The sequence below is a fragment of the Centroberyx affinis genome, unplaced genomic scaffold (assembly GCF_046629955.1).
Source record: "Centroberyx affinis isolate AG114_WGS23_722 - 3 ecotype Tasmania unplaced genomic scaffold, CSIRO-AGI_Caff_v1 ptg000299l_1, whole genome shotgun sequence".
NCBI lineage: Eukaryota > Metazoa > Chordata > Actinopteri > Beryciformes > Berycidae > Centroberyx > Centroberyx affinis.
The window spans coordinates 182,548-204,410 of record NW_027278977.1 but is presented as its reverse complement, the minus strand read 5'-3'; the positions used below and the strand labels follow the sequence as shown (position 1 = coordinate 204,410).

Sequence of the window (21,863 nt, the reverse complement as noted above, 5' to 3'; positions counted from 1 at the left end):
ATCTCTCATGGCTATTTAAGTTTGTTAAGGAGTAGATTTTTCAATATTCGTGTGAAGCTGGAGGCTGAAAGAGCATTGCCAGCATGATAAGAGGGAGTCACATGTACCTGCACATATGAGTGAATGTGTGTGTGCGTGTGTGTACGAGCGTGCATGCACATATCCATTCAGTAATGTGTCTTAGTGTGTAGATGTGTTTGTGTGTGTGGTTTTTATGTGTGTATGTGCCTGAGTGCGGATGCCTACATGTAATGTGTCCCGCTGTGTGTGTGTGTGTGTGTGTGTGTGTGCGTGTGTGTGTGTGTGTGTATTCGCCGTCCAAAATGAGCAGGAGAAGGCAGCCTGATGCTTCTGACTGTGAGTGTAATTGAATTGGCTTTAATGCAGTGGCCTGGTGTGAGGAAATGATACAGCAGGAGATGAAGAGAGGGGAGATAGCTCAGTCTTAATGGGATAAACACACCTGAATGCACACCTGACTGACTGACTGACTGACTGACTCACTGCCATTTTTTTATTTTTACTTTACTTTTTAAGGCAGAAGTAATAGCAAATAATAATTTTTCTCCACTATTTTCCTAATGCTTTCACATTACATCTTCTATGGAGTTCCCTGTCAGTCAAAACCTAATTTCCTTACACAAGGACAATCATCCTTTGGACTTGTAGTATGTGCACAGTTAACATTGATTACGTAATGCCTGTTGCTTTCTTTAACAGCTTAGATTTTATTACAGTTATTTTCATGCACACATACAAACAAAAACATGCGTCATTGCCTGCATTTTGGGAAGGATAGCCTTCACTGGTTTTTTTTTAATTAATGTTTTTTCTATACTCTCAGCTACTACCTACTCTAATATGACAAGGAAGCAAATTACATTTTAACACCTTTACTATAGCCCCTGCCCTCTCTCTCTCTCTCTCTCTCTCTCTCTCTCTCTCTCTCTCTCTCTCTCTCTCTCTCTCTCTCCCCCCTCCCCCTCTCCCTCCCTCCCTCCCTCTCTCCCTCTCTCTCTCCCTCCCTCTCTCTCTCTCTCTCTCTCTCTCTCTCTCTCTCTCTCTCTCTCTCTCCATAGTATTTGCCTAGATTTCCCCTCGGGGTGTGTGAGAGACTAGTAGATCGATTCTCGTTCCCTCGTTTCCACTCACCTACCTGCCTCCACATTATCAAGGCGTCACCCCACTCTTTCACCTCCGTCATGTCGTGTCTATAAAGCAGTCTGCTCTGTACTCAGTCTTCCCTTCTCTGCACGCTGATGTTTGTTTCCACTGCTCTCCCCACTTTATCTTCACCCTGTCTAATTTCCTCCTTCTTGTTCCCTCTTTCTCACCCTTTCCCACATCTTGCACTGCACCACTGACCCATGTATACAGTCACACATACGGCCAAACTACACTGGTATTGCCATCAGTCTTCAGCCGTGAAGTGAATGCTCCTTTTAAAGCCAATTGACCCTGCTACACTGGCTGCATTGTGTCCAATGGCAGCAAGCAAGATCCGTCTAGATCCAATTCCCGATGGCAGAAATTAGTATTCATTCCATTTTGTGAATGGGAAATAGAATAGCATAGAGCCTACATATAAATCCTAACAATGTTTAAATTCAGATAGACTGTTTCTGGTGATTTGGCTAATATGAAATTATAAAATTAGATAATGTCCACCCATATGAAAGTGCAATATATACTGTATATATATAGTATTTTCAGTTTTATGGTAACTAACTAGCTAAACGTTATGTAACCACTTGTCCACATTGTGGTGATTTATATACAATGCAAAAATGACAAAGTTCAGGAAATATATTTCAGGTTTGCATAAAAAAATGAATTTCCTTCTGTGCCACATCTTATAAAAATATGGAACAACTGCCACTGCATGGCCTTCTGAGCTTCTTGCCTTTCACTTTAAAAGTCAAGGGCTTAAGTTTGATTTTGTGAGGTGAAGTGGTGGGGACACAGAAATTGGGTCCCCCAGAAAAAAATGTCCTTTTTTTAATCACATTAACTGCAATGTAACACAATATTCTATGACTATGTGGTGCTTCTGAACACAAGCACAGTTAAGTTTAGAAGCTTGTGCTATTCCTATCAAACAAGGCTAATACAGTTCCTACCTGTGTAGTGCTTTAAGTTAGACAGCTAGACCAGGCTCTTTGCTCTTCTTACACATCACTAACTTTTCAATTGAACCAGCATTGCCATCGTTTCATGACGCTGTACTGCCTGCCTGTACAGCTTCTCTCACTTGCAGCGTCTACCTTCAGACAGTCAAGCCACTCAGCCAGTCACATAAAGGAATGAAAGGGAGGCAGGAGCAAAGCGAACAAGAACCAATAGAAATTTATTTTTGGTCCCATTCAAGTTAGATAGCTCTTTGTGGAGCGGATGAAACTAGCACACATGAATGCACATGAAATTATTATTATTTTTTTTGTATTTAGAATATCTAACGCCGTTACAGCTATTCTGTTACTACCCAGCCCTGCACACACACACACACATTCTTTCATACACACATACGCCTGTGCTTGCCAGTCAGTGGCGTCAGCAAGAGGTGCACCTCCATAGAGCGTCCAGGGTTTAATCAATGGGTCTGATCGATAGCTCATTTAACAGGTGAGGCAGCAGCAGAGGGGCCACTCTACCTCAGGGCTAATGCAGGCGGCTGTATCACACACACACACACACACACACACACACACACACACACACACACACAGAACAAGAGGGCTAAAACATGCAATCTATGCTATGGGAATGATCCTATACCCATAGGCATCCCAGGGTGCCGTTAAGCTGAATGCCCCATCTGGGTTTCTTGAGTTGTCTGTACTGCAGTGATTACCACCCCTCCCCCGCTCCCACTGGCCCACCATGGCGAATATGGGTTTTCTCCTAGGGCACCGGCGGGAATGTTAGGAGAGGCTTCATAATCATTAAGTTGGTCTGAGCCTCCTGAGTTCCTGAGGAATATCTGAAATATAGTTGCAATTTCTGTGCATGCAAATTTGGGGCTGTGGGTGCAGTGTGTGTGTGTGTGTCTTTTTTTGCATCTCAGGGCATCAGATATGTGTGGGGGGAGAGTTTTGAGTTGGTTCCAGTGTGGTCAGATTTAGACATGCTGTTGTCACCTTTCTTGTCACTCAATCACACACACACACACACACAATGACACATGCAGGTACAGACGCATGCGTACCCACACACACATATATATATATATACATATACACATGCCTCAAAAGCCCAGTCCACACTAACCCCTCGCCTCCTCAGCCATCGTCTCCGCACTCCTTCTCTTCACCCCCGATGGGATGGGGTTGAGGCCTTATCTTAGCAAAACACTCCATCCAAGTCCCCGCTTGCTAACAGGCTTTATTGGCTAATCTTTAGCTCAGACAAGCGCTGGGGCACTAGAGGAAGAGAGAAGGAGAGCAGGAGAGAGAGATGGAGAAGGGAAGCAGAAAAAGAGGGCGATGAAAAATCCCCTTTTTCCATCGATTCCAGTGGAATTATGCATCTGTCCTGCTATATTCCTGACCCACTGATATGCATATGCTTTGCCTCTCTCTCTCTCTCCCTCTCCCTCCCTCAGTGCCTTGTGGTGGGAACATCACATCAGACAATGGGACCATCTTCTCCCCTGGGTATCCCGAGGAGTACCCTAGCTCAGCCGACTGCTCCTGGCTGATCACCGTGGCTCCCGGCCTGGGCATCAAAATCAACTTCACCCTGCTTCAGGTCCACGGGCCACACGACTTCATCACCGTCTGGTAAGAGCCGGCTGTCTCATGAGATATGTAGATATTCCTCTTTGTGCTCTCTGCCGTGGATAATGATATTTAAAAAAGAAAACCAGAGAAAATGCTCCTTTTCATTTGTGGACAAACCGATATGATATTTCAATCTGTTTGCCAGCAATAGCCAAGCCAAGATGTCAAGGCCAGCTGAGCGAGATGTTGAACCGACTCCTTTCAATGGCGTTTTTCAGTGCCATAGAAATGCTCTCATTTGCTACTGCTTGGAATTCCATTCTTCTCTTTATCATCACCTCCACATTGTGTCCTTTTCCAATCACTTCCCATTCCTTGTCACCCACTCCTTCTCTTCAACCTTTCATGCCTCCATCTTTCTTTTTTCCCATCTCTCCCTCTGTTCTCTATCGCTTGACAAATGAGAGAGTCAAGGTCCAGTTAGCTAATCCGCTCTGTGCCTCTCATCATAGTTTCCCTGCTCCCTCCTCTCTTTTCATTCCCAGGCCTCTTTATGTGGCCCTGCATCTCAAGTTCTTTTCAATTGATGCTGAAAGTATGGGTACACACAGCTTTTGGCACATTACTGAATGCATGTATGCCACAGAGTAGCAAAGGACAACTGCCGATTACAAGACTCCCCTCTATTTTTCTCTATCACTTTCTCTATATCTCTTCCTGTTTCTCTCTGTCTCTCTTCTCATGTCTACCATTCCTTTTGTCCAATTTCAGTCTCCTTTCTCATTTTCTTTTTCTACTCCTCACATACACTTCCCTCCTTTCCCTATGTTGTCTGCAAACATAATTAAGCAACATAATTTGATGCTTAATTATCAGACATGTTCAAACATGTACATACATGTGTAACTTCAAGCAAATGAGTTAAGCAATATCCCCTTCAGTTTGGATGAGAATTTGCAACCAGGACACAAATCAGTGCGGATAACGCTAACATGTAATGACATTGCATACATAACAGTAACATATAATGAAGAAATGCTTTGGGTTATAATCGGCAGCAAAATTAACCATCTGTACTTTATCATAAAATTGTCCATTAGTCATGGTCTTAAGGACCAATCAGTGCTTAGGAGTAGAGTGGGATATGGTTTCCTCTTCCCGCTCTGTGTGTTTGTGTGTGTGTGTGTGTGTGCGCTATGTGTTTGTGTGTTTCTGTTTGTGTCAGGGGGTTTGCTTGGTAGGTGTATGTCTTTGTGCCTGACCGACTGCCGAGGGGCAAAGCTTCCTTTCATCACCTCCGTAATGCACGGCTGGGCCTGCCATATGCACGACCAGAGACAGGATTTTGCATGCATGATGGTTGCCAGTCCCAGTTGATCCCCTCTCCCTGAGACAGCCTCCAAAGGTCCCAGCTCTCAGTAAGGCCGAGGAACTGACTGTCAGCCAACCTGGCAACCTGAAACAGACCACACCAAAAGTCCACATGGTGTGGGGCGACATCTATGTTTTGCAGATGGTATAATAAAATGCACAACCACATGCTGATCGAGCTGCTTGTAGATATTTGTGTTGCAACGATTCTCAGTCCACCCTGAAATCCCAGAGTTTATGTCACCAAGTCACCAAGGCTAAAGGGAGCCAAAATGTCCACTTTCTGTCCTATTGTTGCTCTTCTTTTGTAAATGTCCGTCCCTTTTTTCCTCCAAACAGCCCCAACTGTGTTGATCCTTCCCAATAAGCTCTTCCAGAGCCAAGATGGAGGGTATCGTGTTCCCCAGTTTCCAGTTACCACCGCTGTGTGTCTATCCATTGAACTACTGAGCCAAGGAAATGGGCCCCGTAATGGCGGCTTGGCCAGAGTGCTGTGAGGCGGCAGTCCCTAGCCAGCCGTTTCCAGAGCTGCTTGTAATCTCCCATGCCCAGTCTGACAGCCAAAGACAGATGGTTTTTAAGCTGAATGGTTGTGGCAGGAATCTGGGAGCTGGCTTAATCGGCCATGCCCACGCCGGGGGACTGCCAAGGCTGGGCCACAGCTTCCAGAGACACTCCCGTTGGACGGCACTTAGCAGGAAGAGCACAATCCAGACCTGTCGTTCCACGTTTATCTGTAATTTTTACCTTATTTCGACATAATCACCCAGAGCAGCCCAGGGTAATTGCTTTGGGTTTGATGAAGTGAGAGCAGCTTGGTTCTATTCTGCTGTTGGAAGCTGCTTGGAAATAATCTGGCATGTGGCATCGTTTGGGCTTCTGACAGATACATGTCGCAGAGCCCCTAGGTGCTTCCTGGGTGGATTTAGAGTGAGTACTAGGGCATTTGCTGCTGACAGAAAATCCCCAGGGTTAATTATCATCACTTTATCTACAGTGTTTTGCTCCAATCAAAGTTGTATCTAGTTGACCCGTTACCTTTTTTCCTTTTAGGGACGGCCCACAGGAGACGGCCAGGAAACTGGGCGTGTTCACCGACGGAGAGCCCAATGACCCGCCCAGCAGCACATCCAATCAGGTGCTGATACGTTTCCGTAGTAACACAGAAAAGGGTGGACTGTTCCGTATAAACTACCAAGGTATGTAAAGTAGATTACTTGAGCGTATTTCCAAATATGATACATATAAACTCTGTTTGACTCACATTTTGGATTCTTTCCAATAAAGCCTATAGACTGCAGTTTTGCCTGCCTCCCCCCATCATTCCTAATGCAGAGATCCTGATGGCCAGCAAGGAATTTAAAATTGGTAGGTGGATAAGCAATCATTTACAAATAGGCTACACACATGCAAACACACACTAGCACTAGCATGTAGATACTGGTGACTGTTTTGTGTTAGATGGTGGTCCAAGTCTGACTTGAGGATGCATAACATTTTGAGCAGTGCATCCTACTGCCAGTTCAGTTTCAGGCTCGGGCAGCTCTCATTAATAATATTCCCAGAATAGAACCAGGAAGCTTTACGCATAATGCACAACACACACACACACATGCACACACACTTCCCTCTCAGGGGACACATTGCCCCTGCTACACTGACTACACATCCCATAAGGCAATGGTAGAGTGCTGACTCACAGCCAAACTACATTACCCAGGGAGCTTCGGGGCAACAATATAAATGAATGATGATGACAAAGTTATCAGAGAGCCAGAGGGATTCTGGGCAGGTGCTCTCATTCTCCCTGCAGAAGACAGTGGAGATTAATTCTCCCTATCTGTTTATTTGCATACCTCCTTGGCTTGTGATTATTCAGCAACACAAAGGAAGAGACACTGACATAGTGTTTCATCTATAGGGCCCCCAATGGGGATTCATTATGGCACTTTTTCCCACTGTTAACTCTAACTTTGTCTCTCACCGAGACACACGGTGGATTTCCCCTGTGTCATATCAGTATACAGGCCAAGGCTTGCATCAATCATCTGGGTCGCTGCCATTGTCTCTGTCTCTGTCTATAACTCTGATTCTCTCTCTCTCTCGCTCTCTCTCTCTCCTCCATCTCTCTCTCTTCAGGTGACATAGTGCGCTACCGATGTCTTCCCGGCTACCAGTTGAGTGGGAACAACATCCTGACCTGCCGGCTGGGGACCTACCTGGAGTTCGAGGGGCCTCCGCCCTCATGTGATGGTGAGTGGGCTTCAAAGAGACTACAGAAAGTGCTGCTACAGTATACAGCACCAATGTTATACAGTATATCCCTATATATACGAGTCAGGACTGTAGTACTTGAATCTCGAGACCACTTTCCTGACATCTTGGATTTTGTCTTGTGCCTAATTTGACTGAGTCGACTTTTTCCTTCCTATCTAAAAAAAATAATTCAGACATACATTTTTTTTTTTCCTGGTGCACCTTGGCTTATTTTCTCCCCAGCACTACAAACAATTTAAGGGATTACACCTGTATGTAGTATATTGTGGTCCTCAATCTTCTATGCATTAAGTCAAAATCCTCTGTATTAATTAGTCAGATGTTGAAGAGTGTAGTTTAGAACTCCTACAAATATATCTCTACATCTCTGTTAATCTTTAAGGATCTCCTTATGCATTATTTTTACATTCTGAGAGACATGTACACAGTTTATTGCTTATTTTACTCTTGAATAGCACTTGATCTGGTCTCTGTCTTGAATTGATTTTGACCCTCATTGGACCTGGTCTTACCTCAAGCTCGACTGGACTCTGTCTTGGAATAGACTTGGATTAAGGTGGTCTTGACTACAGCCCTGCCAACAATCCTGTGTATCTGTATCATCTCTATGGCTGGCCATCTCCCTTGGAAATAATGTGCCACTTATTCTACTCTAGCCAGTGAGAGGTGAAGCAAAAATAATTATGTCCCTGAGGACTGAACTTCAGCTGATCAAATGGCTGCAAATACAGTTGACGTACAAGCAAGGGGTCTTAACCCTAAAATCATAGCTATTACTTATATGATCCTACTGAACCTTATGCAAAAGGAAGCATATACTTCTCCAAAACACACACAGAGAGACAGGTTTTTCATCATGCCACAACAAAGTTGGAACACTGCATTCATCTGCTGAGGGGTTAGTCTATGCGAATCTATTTCCAGCGAGGTTATAGGTAGCCGGTATCATTTTGCTCTAATCATAGACTCATACAGTAGTTCCAGTCGTGCCTTATTACTGGTTCCCATGGGTACGCTGTCTGCCTGTAGTCATGGAGCAGCAGCCACATCTCGGTTTGGTACCACTTTCTATCTCTGTGGATGATGCTCGGCTCCCATGGGGCCGAGAGAGGCTGCAGAGGCGCTCTCTACATGCCGGGAAATCGTCCTCCCAGAGGACTCAATGAGTGCAGTGTCCCCAGCACACCGCACCGTCATAATGTGTTGCGCACAATACTTTCCCTCAGGGCAAGAGACTGGGTGCATATGGGGGTCCCTCTCCTTCTCTCTTCATCGAGCTATCACAACAGTGTCTATCTCTCATCCTGTCACTTTCATTTATTGTTGCGCGCTCCTTTTTTACCCTCCCGCTTTCTCCTCTCTCTATCTTTCTTTGTTGTCATTTTGTGTGCCTCTCTGTTTGCGGCTTGTTTGGCGGATGAGGGAGAATAGGCGAAATTTGATAAATGAAGCTAATTTGGACCTGCTAAATAGGAAAAATATGCAAATGCTCTCAGCGTGAGCAGAAAAAGGAGAGAGAGATGAAGAAGAGTTAGGGAAAAGAACGAGGGCAATAAAAGGGAGAGAGGCGCTATGTAGGAAATGGAGCAAAGTGCACCCAGGACACCCAGTGAGAGGCAGAAGAGATGAGACAGAAAGTGTCAAAAAGTGAGAGAGAAACAAAATTAAATCCTTTTTTGTGTGTGCGTCTGTTCCCCACCGTGCAGCCCTGGCCCTTGCCTCCTCACCCTTCATGGTGCGCAGAGTGTTTTGCCCTGCCGTAATTCATCTCGGCTCTAATTGTGTGCGCCCGGCTAATCGTTCCCCTCATGCTGAAAGAACCTTTATACCCGGGGCCAACAGTTCCAGCTGAGTCTCTCCCTCTGCCCGCAACGTGTCACTCACTCCAGATAGAGACAGAGCGGGGTGACAGGGAGGAGAGCCACAGATAAGGAAAGCTGGAAGAGAGAGGGGACGGGTGGGAAGGAATGGAGAGTAGCGTTAGCGTTATATCGAAAAGTGAGGAAACAAAATGATGCTGGTGTGGAGGGGGGGGGGGGGGTCGGAGATAAACAGAAGGGAAGCGAGCAGTTTTAGATTAATCCGAATAAGCTGAGGCTCAGCATGATGCTTGAGAAAAAGAGAGGATCGGGCCAGAGAAGACGGGGAAGAGACTGCCAAATGAGCAGAAGGATGGGGATATGGGTGAGAGTGGGACAGGAGTTAAAGAGGAAGGAGAGAGAGAGAAAGGAAGAGGGAGAGACTTAGTTGGAGGGCAGCGAAGAGACGAAGTGCACAGCTCATTGAAATGCAGGGGACATGCCGGCTGCAGCTGCACCTATCAAATCACCGCTTCTAGCTCTGACAAGAACACCCCTCCCTGCATGTCTAGCTGCCACACACACACACACACACACACACACGCTCACTCACACGCACACAGACACACACTGTCTAGCGTGTGTCTGGGTTACACCGGGCTGGATGTTGTCATTGCGATAGTCTTCCAGAGAGCAGCGCAGGAGCTCATAGCTAGTTCTGCAGTGCTGCTCGCCCCTCGCCGGCAGCGAGCCTCTCTCATCCTCCGCATTCTCTCCGTCTGCGCTCTCCTCTCCCTCCTCCCTCGCTCGCCGCTTCCCTCCCCTAGCTCACCAGCGTCGGATTTCTGTTCTTACGTAACGCATGTATCCTTTTCTTCCCCCATTCTCTTTTTTGTTGCCTTTCTTTCTCCCCCTCTCTATCGTATACCCACAAAACCTCCCAAACTGACACGTACACAGATAAATGAAAGCAGTCAAACTCCCAACTCCCACCCATCACATATGTACATATATACACACACACACACACACACACACACAGTCTTGTCTTCTCCTCCTGCGTTTAATCCAGAGGATTGTATCCAGTCGTCATGGCAACTGGGATTACCTTCTCTCTTTATTTGGTTTCACGGCTCCTGAGATTAGAGCCTGTTTTGTATAGTTTTGATTTAACTTGTGTTTGATTAAATTGATTTGTATTGGAGCCACGGCCCTTTACCACATCTGCATGACATTGAACCATTGTCGTAAGACCACAGGGAGTTACAACATAACACACACAAAGCAACAGCACCGGTACATAGCAACACAAGTTGCTCGAATTCATTAATGAAACACAACAAGCTTTGATGATCCAAAATCCCTGTGTTTATCCCCCAGTCGGATTTCTGGTTAAACCTGCATAATCACCCATCACATTATCTTCCAAGCTAGCTGCCTTTCTTCTCTCCTCTCTCTCCCTTTGCCTCCCTCCCTCCCTCGCTCGTCTCTCCTTTTCCTTTCGTTCCTCAGACTCATGTTTCCTGTTCTGCCCCCTCCCCCTTCTTTTCATCTTGAAACGTTAATAACGGACATGTGGAGCGTATTACAGCTTCCTCCTCTTCACACCTTCATTGTCATCCTTGACTTCTCAGACTTGTTAGGTCCTGATCCGCACTAATGCTAATGTAGTGGCCCATCCCCTTCAATCAGCTTGTTATCGCCCCTCAGCTTATACTAATTAAATACCAACATGGGTGAAGGCATCTCAACAGCACTGCAATACTGCGAGCTTGCTATAATGTGGATTTATGTGTGTGTGCGTTCGTACGTGCATGCTTGGATGCATGTGTGTGCGTGTGTGTGGAGTGGCTGTCGCATATTATGAACATGTTATGCAGGAGCAGGAGGAAGGTCTCACCGATATTGCCGTTCCCGTTACCTGTTTATTCCATTCCTTGTTCCATCAAATTGAAATTTGATTTTGCGACTCGGGCGTATCGACGTTGATCTCACCTTGTGTGTTGAAGCGGCTTTTTTCCAGCTGTCAGATTTGTCTCCTAATACCCTTTTGTTTACAGCCAAACAGAGTGATGCCTCATCTCAAAGTGGATTAGTTTAATAAGTAGCAGGCGATGGGCAAAAGCTCCTATCTGTCTCATACCATCAACTCCCAGACAAGCTGAAGACGGCTTTGAAGACACTTTAGGGCTTTCTGAAAGGTCACCAGCGGCACGCATCTCATCCTCGGAGAATTGATCATTTAGTGAACTTCACTCCCACATTTTATATGCTACTTCCAGGCACAATCGCTTTAGCTGTCAGCGATGGCTATAAGTCTCTCGACTCAGATCCACTGAGTTGAATGGGGTTGTAAATGATTTCACAGACTTGGTGAATGTCATCTCAGAACTGGGAATCAGGGTAGATAACTGTCCAATTTTTACTTCAGAAGTTAGATGTAAAGGTATGACTTACATTACAGATTGCCACATAATGTGCAATACGACGATTTGGACATATTGTTAAAATTGCACTCTCTAAGACCAAACTCTCAAGCAACGATACTGCTCACGTACCCAAGGTGATCATCATTTGCAAGGTGATCACTGTATGCATTGAGCAAGCACATTGGCTGTCTTATTCATGTTTAAAAGCAAAACTGTATGTTATTGCGATACGGCTACTGTGTCCTGACCTGTGTTAAATAGCATTTGCAAATAATGCCAATACAGTACCAAAAAGTTTAGACAGAAAAAGTATTTTGCAGGAAAGTTTTTTCAAAGTCAATTTAATATGGCTTTCTATGACTGACAGCTTACCTGACATTATCTGAGCTGTCCTGAGGCGGTAAACCCCGCCCAACTGGTACTCCAAGTAAGGTAAAACAAATGCTAAGAATAATTTGAGAATACTGTTCGACCCGAGTCGGCCGCCATCGTTCTTCTGCCGATTTCATCATCTCTTTCCCATGAGCGTGCAGACAGACGGGTGGGTGAGCAAACCGAGAGGGACAGACACAATCACATGGGCTCATCCACACACACAAGAACAAGCATACACACACATAGCATAGGTCCATGCGTGCACATACACACACGCACTGTCCCACAGAGGGAGCTGTGCTTGAGTGCGATTCAAAGTATTCAATATTTCACCACTGTAATGAAGGACCTGCCAGTGCTAAGCGCTGCCATGCCCTAAGGCAGAATAGGCTCGGGTATTCAAATAACAGCACACAACAGGGGCATTTACACCACCGGTTAGAGTTGCTGTCACACTTGGTTTACACACACACACACACACACAAACAGCACATTTAAAAGTGCCTGGTCATGTGCTTTGTGGAGTGGTTTTTAATCAGGTTTACAGCGTCTTACTGTTTTTCTTGATTTCTGCTATGATTTGAAGTGTAGCCCCTGGCAGGTATTTAACAAGGTAAATCTATGGTTTTGCTGTGAGTTTGAAATGGTCTATTGTTAATTGGAAAGCTCTTAACAAGCTGTTGAGTTGAGCTCCAGCTGAGGCAGTTTCAGTGATCAAACTGTTAAGTACTTGTGTATGCCAAAGTAGGCCCTTAGGATTCTCTGGACTTGGTGATATAGGAAGCAGTGAATTTTATTTGAGACTAAATCTACTTTTTGCAGGTTTATTGTATCTCATATTCTGTTTGAAAGCTCATTATTATCTCAAAAGCAATTTTAGGATGGGAAAATCCCATTTTAAGGGAAGCACAAGAAACAACAAAGATATACATCTTTCTCTCTGTTGTGGAAACATGATAGAGACAAAACACAGTGGAATGATTGTTTTTTTAGATTGTGCATCTGTTTGACTTTGTGCTTTCATGCTGGTTATTTGACAGTCTTCCTCTTCAACACACTGCAGCCCCATTAGATCAGCGACAACAGAGTATGAGGCAAAAAAAAAGGGATGTAGCGGTAGCATTGTGTCATAGTTGCGGTGTCGGTGTCCTTTCATGTTGCAGCTTGTTTTTTGGGGTTCCACTCTGTATGCAGACAGCTCTGGCGGATTAAGAGGTAGGCTTCACAGCATCCTGGCAAAACGCAACAGACGGGAGCGCTGTGTAACGTCTGATAATACAGACTAAAACCACTGGGAAATGTCACAGCATGTCACGGAGATGTCCCACAAGAATACCAATGACAGGGGGGGAATGAGATGAGCGGATGGATGCGGTCCGCCCAGACGTGCCACAGCGATACGGCTCCCAGGCAGATTTGATTGTTAGCCGCCGAGTTACCATCACAATGTCCTATCTGTCACACACTGACAAGGGGGAAAAAGGAGAGAATATGCTCATGGCAAGTCAGTGATATTATCAAGCCATTTCCAGGACTGGCTTAGCATGGGCAGCTTTGTTTCCTGCGATAGCTCCAAGACCAGAATGACAATTACCTTAAGTATGCTTTTAGTCACATTGAGTTGCCCTCCAACAACAATGGAGCTCTATCCAATCCAATTTGTGCTTCAGGGCAAATTATGTCCTCTGAAAAGACTGAACACCCATTACAAGTTATCTGCAATTATGAAACTACAGAGAACTGCACTCCATAAACAAACTGTTATTACTTTTTTTTTTTTCAGTTTAGAATTCAAATTAATTCAACTCAAATCTTTTCTTTCTTTATTTTCTTTCTCTCCACAGTGACATGTCCCATGAATGAGGTGCTGACGGCTTCCACAGGTGTCATCATGAGTCAGTCGCCAGGCAGCGGCTTCCCCCATTTTGAGTCCTGCTCCTGGGTGGTCAAAGTAGAGCCTGGCTACAACATCACCTTCACCATAGAGCACTTCCAGACCAGCCGGCAGTTTGACGAGCTTGAAATCTTTGATGGTGAGTGCCTATATCTGTTTTGAAAGTGAATGGAAACATATGCCATAGGGTTCGGTAGTTTATTTATTTATTTTTTTTGTTTATCCTGAGGAAACTGACTGAGCATGCGTGCTCTTTTCCAGTGTTGCCCTGCTTCACACTCACCCAGTTACATTCACGCCCTGGGAGCTGCCCAGTGCAGCCACAGTCTTCCACTGTTGACCGCTGAGCAGTTCCACTGGAGCAATTGGCCATTAAGAGCTTTGCTCAGGTGCCACGCAATAGTAGTTGCTGGGAGAAGAAAGTGTTTTTCATGTTTCCCAGCCAGTATGGGGATTCAAATTGGTTCTCCAACCTCTACGGTGCCACTACCTGAGGTTATAATGACGAAGGAGACGTTTGATATCAAATGCCAGTTGAAGAAGCGGTGTTTGACGTTTGATCTGGGGAAGAGATTTAACACTCGGTTTCATTGCATATTCCTTTTCATAAAGGCAGTAGAATGTATAAAATGGCCATATGTCTGGTGATATTACATGCTCATTATAAAAATGTTGTATAAAGAGGTGCACCAATACTAGTTTTTTCAGAACCAATATGAGTATGAGTACTTTATTATGTAGAGCGGCTGATATGACTACCGATCTGAATACCACTCAGTTAACATTTATTCCTGCAACCTAATATTGGCCTATTATAAAACAATTGAAAATTGTGTAAAAATCCTCAGCCAATTGGAATATTTAGAGTAATACAAAGTACCTAAGTGAACATAATTATAGTGAATGAAAATATATATATTTAAAAAAAAATTATGTTTCATACCATACATTTCTACCGATATTACCTCCCTTTTCCAAAAGTGTGGTTGTATTTTGAAGGCAGAATCACCTCACTTCTGGTGTTATTCTAACTGCCTCTGGCTGGTTTGAGAGGGCCACTTGGCCTCTTCTCCACTCTCAGGACTCCTAGACACCTTATTTTGGCAGAGCTGGCGCTTTGCTTTACTGAGATCAAAATTTCACCACACTGCAGACATTTTTGCTCCTGCCGGAGAAGTATTTTATTGTGCCAAAGCGCAGCTCATTAAAGTATCGGGACAGCTTTTGCCATCCGAGTGCAAGTACGTGGGAGCTGGATTGGCTCCGATTCCAATACTGTAGATAGTCTTGGTGCTTCTGTAAAATTGGGTTTACATCTAAATTTGAATGTTATCCATGAAAAATTAATAAAGCGGTGATAAACTAATTAATATTGGGATGACTAGATGTAATAATAGAGCAGTTTATCTGATTTTACAGCATTACATTACAATATTGATGACAGAAGGACATTTTGGAGCTGTATAAAAATGACTTAAAGAAGAAAAGAGATTAAATATTACAAGAATAACTTAATTTGTTGATGGGTTGTTGAAACAGGTGTTACATTCAGTAGGTAGATAAGGAACAGTGTGTTTGTGAATGAAGCCAGGACTCAAGAACTCAGTCACGATCACTTGGGCAAAGGGTCGAGAGTTGAGTACTCTCATTTCAGATGTGATTTCAATCCAGCCTAAAGTCAGTACAAAAAGTCAGCGCCCCTATCAGCGAGGTACAAGGAATACAGGTCTGAATTATTGGAAATGCAGGCACACAATAGCTATCATTCCTCGTCCCGCTGGTGAATGAAGTAGAGCGTTACTTTCTAAGTTGGCTAACTGCTTCTTATATTAATGAGCGATCTGCTGCAGCATGTGCAGCTACAAAGTAATTAAGACCACAACCCCTCATATTTCGATATTTAGTCTGGCATGAGTCTGGCATCATTTGGGTATGGCAAGTTGTGACACATGCCGTGGCTTTGGCTAAGTCCAAATTTGGTCTTGTAGTTTTTATAATTGTCATTGAGAGTAAAGATCAAGGAAAAATGTAATCACCTTGGAAGCTATATCTAAAAGAAAACAAAAAAAATCACATCGGGGGGCATCTCTAAGCTGTGTGCGTCTGTGCGAGATAATTTGGTGACCAAAGTTTCTCATCGGTCATTGCTCCACTTATCCCCAGAAATGTAGTCAATATAAGCAGGTATGTGAGTTTTGGCCTCACAATATAATATTAGATGCAGGGTTTTACCTCAGGGTTTAGTGAGTTTACACCCCTGGAAAGCTCCAGTGCATCACTATCCCCCCCCTGTAGATCAGAGAATGATGCTGATCAGGCCTTTTAAAACACTGGCCAAGACAGATGATAATACCCCCCCCACACACACACACACACACACACACACACACACACAAACACACAACCCCACCTCCTCCCCCAGCCAAGGACTCATTTACAGCGGTAAAAGATTGCCACAATCAAGGGCTAAAATAAAACTGACAGCGAGATGTAGTAGCGTCTTCCCCAACCGCAGCTCTCTGTGTTTACCAAGAGTAAACCACACACAATGCGGCTCGCATGGTGACAGAGCCCCCCACCTGCCTTGTACATTTGCATGTGATTAGAGGCACAGTCAGGAACCCTGCCTGGCTGCTCTGAGAAAATGGCGGTCGCATGCACTAGTGTTGCTGATTAGTGCTTTTTATCTTCAGCCGAGTGGGGGGAACAGACGTTCGCCTAACCTCGGGGCCTGCCAAGCCAAGTATGGATCAGAACCTTTTTCTTGCAATTATGAGCTGAGCAAACTTTCATTTTATCATACTGTAGCAAAACGCACAACCATTTAACAGCCAGCTCCGGGACAAGTTAGATTCCTATCAAAATTCAAAAAGTTCAAAAGTTCAAATCCATGTTAAATTGGGAATTTTCCAAATTATTTTTGCACTATCTATGCAGATCTATGCAGTGTACATTTATTAGAAGAAACTTCATCACTTCAAGACCTTCATGAGAATGTAAATTTCATTGATCTAAATGCGGGATCTTTTCGCTCTGAATTTGATCAGCTCTCCAGCATTTTAGCAAAGACTCTCACACCCAAGATATTATTTTGAAAATCCTTTGCTGGTATACAAAAGCATCATTGCCCTCATTCATTTATTAGATGAAATTCATCGGGATTCATTAGATGGAGACACACAGGAGACTTCCAAAGGTGGATTCTTCATAGACCACTGTCTTTCTCTCCCTCTCTCCATCCAGGCCCGTCCCGACAGAGCGCTCTCCTAATCACCCTCAGTGGTAACTACTCCAACCCACTGAGCATCACCAGCTCCAGCAACAAGGTCTATCTGCACTGGTCCTTCGACCACACCACCAGCCACAAAGGCTTCCGCATTCGCTACTCAGGTCAGTAAGGAAGGGGGATACACTGACACAGACTGCATGAGTGATATGGTCCATTAGAAAATGGGAACAGTATACTGGAAGAATTTGAAGTCTGTGACATTGTCACTCATAGACATCTTTGCTAGATCTCATCAGACAGGTTTGTGGTTTATTGTGTCAACAAGACCAACATTTGGAGAGCCAATGCAGCTGAAACGACTAGAAATACGAGCCATCTCCATGACAACCTAACGGGGGCGGTAAGCATCTGCAGCCCTCCCCTCCGTGCAGCACAGGTCTGGGAATTAGTAAATGCTGTTGCTCGCACCGGTTATTATTCTTCTGTTTTGTCCTGCTCCCATGAAGGATCTGCTGGTATACGACACCTGCATAACTCGCTATGAATTATGACTGTGTAAATATTTAAAAGGCTCCCTCCGTTCCATATCAACACCACTCAGCCAGATTGACTAATCGTCTCTCTCCTCCTCTCAGTGGAGCCCTCCGTCTCCCCAACCGGATGTTCTGTCGTTTCTCTGCCCTTTTTTTCCTCCCCTTGCCTGTTTTACATTTTTTCTGCTGGCCGTGATGGATTTTGCCATAGCGGGCTAAGTGACAGACGGGCTAAGTGACGGCTGAGAACCCACAAGTTGCCACGGCCAATATGGAGTTGCCTTCTGTAGCACCTTGGTGGGGAGGAAGAAACAGATGGCACAGGCAGATCCAATGTCTTCGGCTGTGTTCTTCATCAATCCATCTTTTGTCTCCACGGGCCAGTCTTCCATCACCGACTAGCTACCATTTCCTCTAGCACCTCGCCTCGCCTCCCCTCTCTCCCTCCCCTTCTCAGTTTTCAATTCTTTCTCTTCATCTATGGCTCCTGGACTTGTTGTTTTCACCCCTATTTCTCTCATGCCTTTCCCTCACCTCATTTAGATGCATTCATCTCTTCCATCCTTTCAACCTCAATCAACTCACTGTCTGCCCGTCTGTCACTGTCTTACTGTCTCTTTCTGTCTGAATGTCCCTCTCTCTCTCTCTCGCTCTCTCCCTTTCCCTCCCTCCCTCTCAACCTCCGTGTCTAATATCCATTCCAATCCAGTCACCTGCCCATGTAGATCTGATTTCTCTGAGCTGGAGGGCTGATTGCGGCAGGACAAGCCGTACGCTGTAACTGGCAGAGGGAGAGACAGAGCGGGGAATAAAGAGAGAGGGGCAAATGAGTTAGACGCAGATAGAGGTGAAGCATTGAGCTAGAGCTCAAGGGTGGCTCAGGAGCCGCCAGTCACGATGACTGACAGGAGTAGACCTTGCCAAGGAACATAGCTGCGGCTGCGTATTAAATATCACTGGGTATAAACATTGGGATTGCGTGCACTCTATCGTTACCCTCATGGCCATCAAGGAGGACAGTAACGGGAATTAATCCCTTGGTGGTTGTCTAGACGACTTCCTGCCCTTCAAACGCGAGTTGAACACTTCCCCAGAATTAGCGAAGCCCCGAGCAACAGTCAAGTCTTGTTCCTGCTAAGGCATGTATCTCATGTCTTACTTAGTGGATCTAAGTGTTAAACTCCACGTTCGCTCTCCCTTATCTAACATCTCGTTCGGTGCCACAAAATGGTCCGTCGGCGCACATGAAAAGTCTCACATTCTCTGCCTCACCGGAACAATTTGTGCGCGACAGCAACATCTCATAAATGCTGAATATATATCACACGGTTAACACGGCTGTAACTTTTTATACCGTAAGGGAGTCTTATCTGATCGTCTGCATGGTGCTAAAAATTCCCAGTGACTCGAAAGAGAGGGAATTTTCATTGCCGGATGCGGGTGGTTTGAGCCGGAATTTGCATTTTTATAGAGATGTAATGTGGTCATAGCGATTAAGCGTAATGGATGATAGGCTTTTTTTTGTGTCCTTGGTCCACTTCCATCCTAATCTCCCCCCACACTCAGCGCCACTTGCCACGTCACGCAGCCCTGTGCCGTTGCACCAGGGTGCTATCTTAAATCTTTTCACAATGAGTGTTCTCACTTTCCCCAAAGAAACCCCCTTATCCATCTGCAGGTGTGTGTGTGTGTGTGTGTGTGCTGACGCCACGTTATTGCGTGATCTTTGTGCAGAATGCAATTCAGCCGCAGTTTTTCATTCTCTGGAAACCACAGACCTGTTGCTGGCACCACTTGGGATGATGTATGATTATTGCAGCCACCTATTTAGCCAACAAACAAAAACAGATACATTGTTCCTTTTATTGTGTATCCATCACTTTTATGATCTCCCCCTGTTGCCGCCGACGAGCTCCTGTTTCCGCTTTGCAGAACATTTAGTTTCCTTTAATCAATTTCCCTTGTCTCTAGTTTGCAGTTTTTGCCTTAAAGATATTGCAGTGTAGTGCCTTGCATTAATACTCATCCCTCTTCACCACGCCAGGCGTAGAAGACAGATGCGAAGGAGATCTGGGGGCTCAGACGCTATTAAAGGCGCATTAATCGCTCACCTCCTCAAACAACAACTTGCATCATCTTGCGTCATTATCGTGTTTTTATGCTTGTCCCGCTAAATTATAATGTATGTTTATTCGTATTTTTAGCTGTTTTTTATGTTTTCACAGCGGCCTACTGCAGCCCTCCAAACAACCCGGTAAATGGCACGGTGCACAGTCTGACAGGCACTAAGCTGGGCAGCGCCCTGCGTTTCAGCTGTGATCAGGGCTTCCGGCTCATTGGCCAGAGCAGCGCCACCTGCACCCGGACCCCACAGGGGATCTACCAGTGGAATGCACCAGTGCCACTTTGCCAAGGTGAGCGCCCACCTGTAGCCAAGGGCCATGTGGGATGACGGGGAGGTGGAATTGTTAAGAAAACACGGACACAGAAACATGACCCAGGTGCTTGGAGAAGGATCCCACTCCCACCCACTCACTAGAAAGGAATTTGAATATTTTACAGCTGCTTTCGGTTCATGCATTTGCATAAAAAGTGAAAACAAGTGAAACAAATCTGCCAGGTGAAATTATTTGGGGTGAAATAATTTCAACTTTTTGCATTGCAACTTGTCAACTTGTTTCAATAATCGTCTTGAATCAAGTGACTTATTTTCTCGAATTCCCAAAAGTAGGACACATCATTGGAAACAATTGTAACAATACGATTTTAAGACTCACTGCTAGACTAATTGACTTGTTAAGATGTATATTTTTTTGCAGTGAGTGTATTTTCTAACGGCAGTCATTCTTATTTGAGTTGATTGCAAAAATATATCTGAATCCTTTTGCCGTGGATCAAAGGGTGATTTCAACTGACAGTGTGCCAACAGCAATAGCCTCTGAGCCTTGGGCGTGCTCCAAGGAAGCTCACTTCAGTGTTCCTCAGGAATTGCTTTGGAGATAACGATACATTATATTAATGGTATTTCAATGACCCGAACTGAATTGTTTGATGTGTCAATATCGTGTGCTATTTTCACATTCATGCAGTTCTCCCAATGCTCATTTTTGTTTGAAAAGATCTATGGTAATTGCATAATTCCACATGAATAAAAATTGCAGTTACCCACTGTCAACTGCATGACATTATAAAAGTTTTAAAGTATTATGATCTAAGAATAGATTAAAAAAAAGGCACTGAGAATAAGGTGAACTGACTATAATTTAAAAGTGCTTTTGTGGAAAAAAAACTTACAAAAATCATTATTTTAGATTACGTGAGACGGTGATGCCATTGTGCAGTTAAAATTGTGTTAATTGATTTTCAATTTTCCAATGACTTTTTTTTTCAGCTTCTCCCTCTGCTTGTGTTTAGATTTTTACCATGAAATCTGAAAGCTCCACAGGCTGTATTAACAACATCAGCTCAGGTGGAAACTGAGAGCAGCGGGGCAGCCATTCAGTGCCTGGTCAAGTCTACAGCAGGTGTAATCTCCACTATGAATTGCACGCGCTCTCTCCAGACTGGAGTGTTTACCATTGTGCAGATGGGGGGGCCCTAGCTAATGTTTACTGCACAATGATGCCGGCTCTGGGAGTGCATTTGTACAGGGAGCCTATTGTGAGCTCGGCGCTGTGCATACAAAGATGGTTATTGTAAAACACTTTGCTGCCTGTGCTTTCTGTGCTGGTTTGCCTCGGGGTGAAATGAGCCTTTCCACACCTGCCCTAATCCAGATGTGCTCAATCTCATGTGGATGAAAAGAAAAAAAACAAAAAAAACAAATGCAACGCCTCTACCCGCTCTGTCTTATCTTCTTGCAATATCCCTCTTTCCCACACCAGTCATGTCCTGTGGGATGCCGGTGCCTCCAGTCAACGGCAGTATTGTGGGGCAGGACTTCACTTTGGGAGCCAGGGCGATGTACCAGTGTAACCCCGGCTTCCGGCTGGCCGGACCCCTCACCACCTCGGTGGTCTGTCAGGAATCTGGGAGGTGGAGCCCCATTGAGGCCCCGCCCAGATGCATACGTGAGTATTTCTGTTACTGTCAGTTTGTTCAGCTACTCATTTTCAACAGAGAAAAAACATTATACAGATCTATGTTTACATACCCGCATAGATTTTGGAATTTCAGAAGTTTTAAAAGCTGTGGTACTTTCAGTTCAGACTGTTCCTGTAGGATCATTTCAGATTAA

The 21,863-nt window shown here is 44.8% G+C and overlaps 1 protein-coding gene across 1 annotated transcript in view; it reads left to right on the top strand.

Moving 5' to 3' along the window:
• The window catches only part of csmd2 (CUB and Sushi multiple domains 2), a gene marked incomplete at its 5' end in the record, with an annotated part of 223,670 nt that overhangs the window by 176,690 nt on the left and 25,117 nt on the right, over positions 1–21,863 (top strand). The window contains 8 exons of the mRNA XM_071515056.1: positions 3,602–3,779; positions 6,144–6,289; positions 6,378–6,458; positions 7,230–7,343; positions 13,815–14,003; positions 17,108–17,254; positions 19,852–20,040; positions 21,511–21,696. Of these exons, the coding sequence (XP_071371157.1) occupies positions 3,602–3,779; positions 6,144–6,289; positions 6,378–6,458; positions 7,230–7,343; positions 13,815–14,003; positions 17,108–17,254; positions 19,852–20,040; positions 21,511–21,696 (1,230 nt within the window). The remainder of the gene's footprint in view (positions 1–3,601; positions 3,780–6,143; positions 6,290–6,377; positions 6,459–7,229; positions 7,344–13,814; positions 14,004–17,107; positions 17,255–19,851; positions 20,041–21,510; positions 21,697–21,863) is intronic.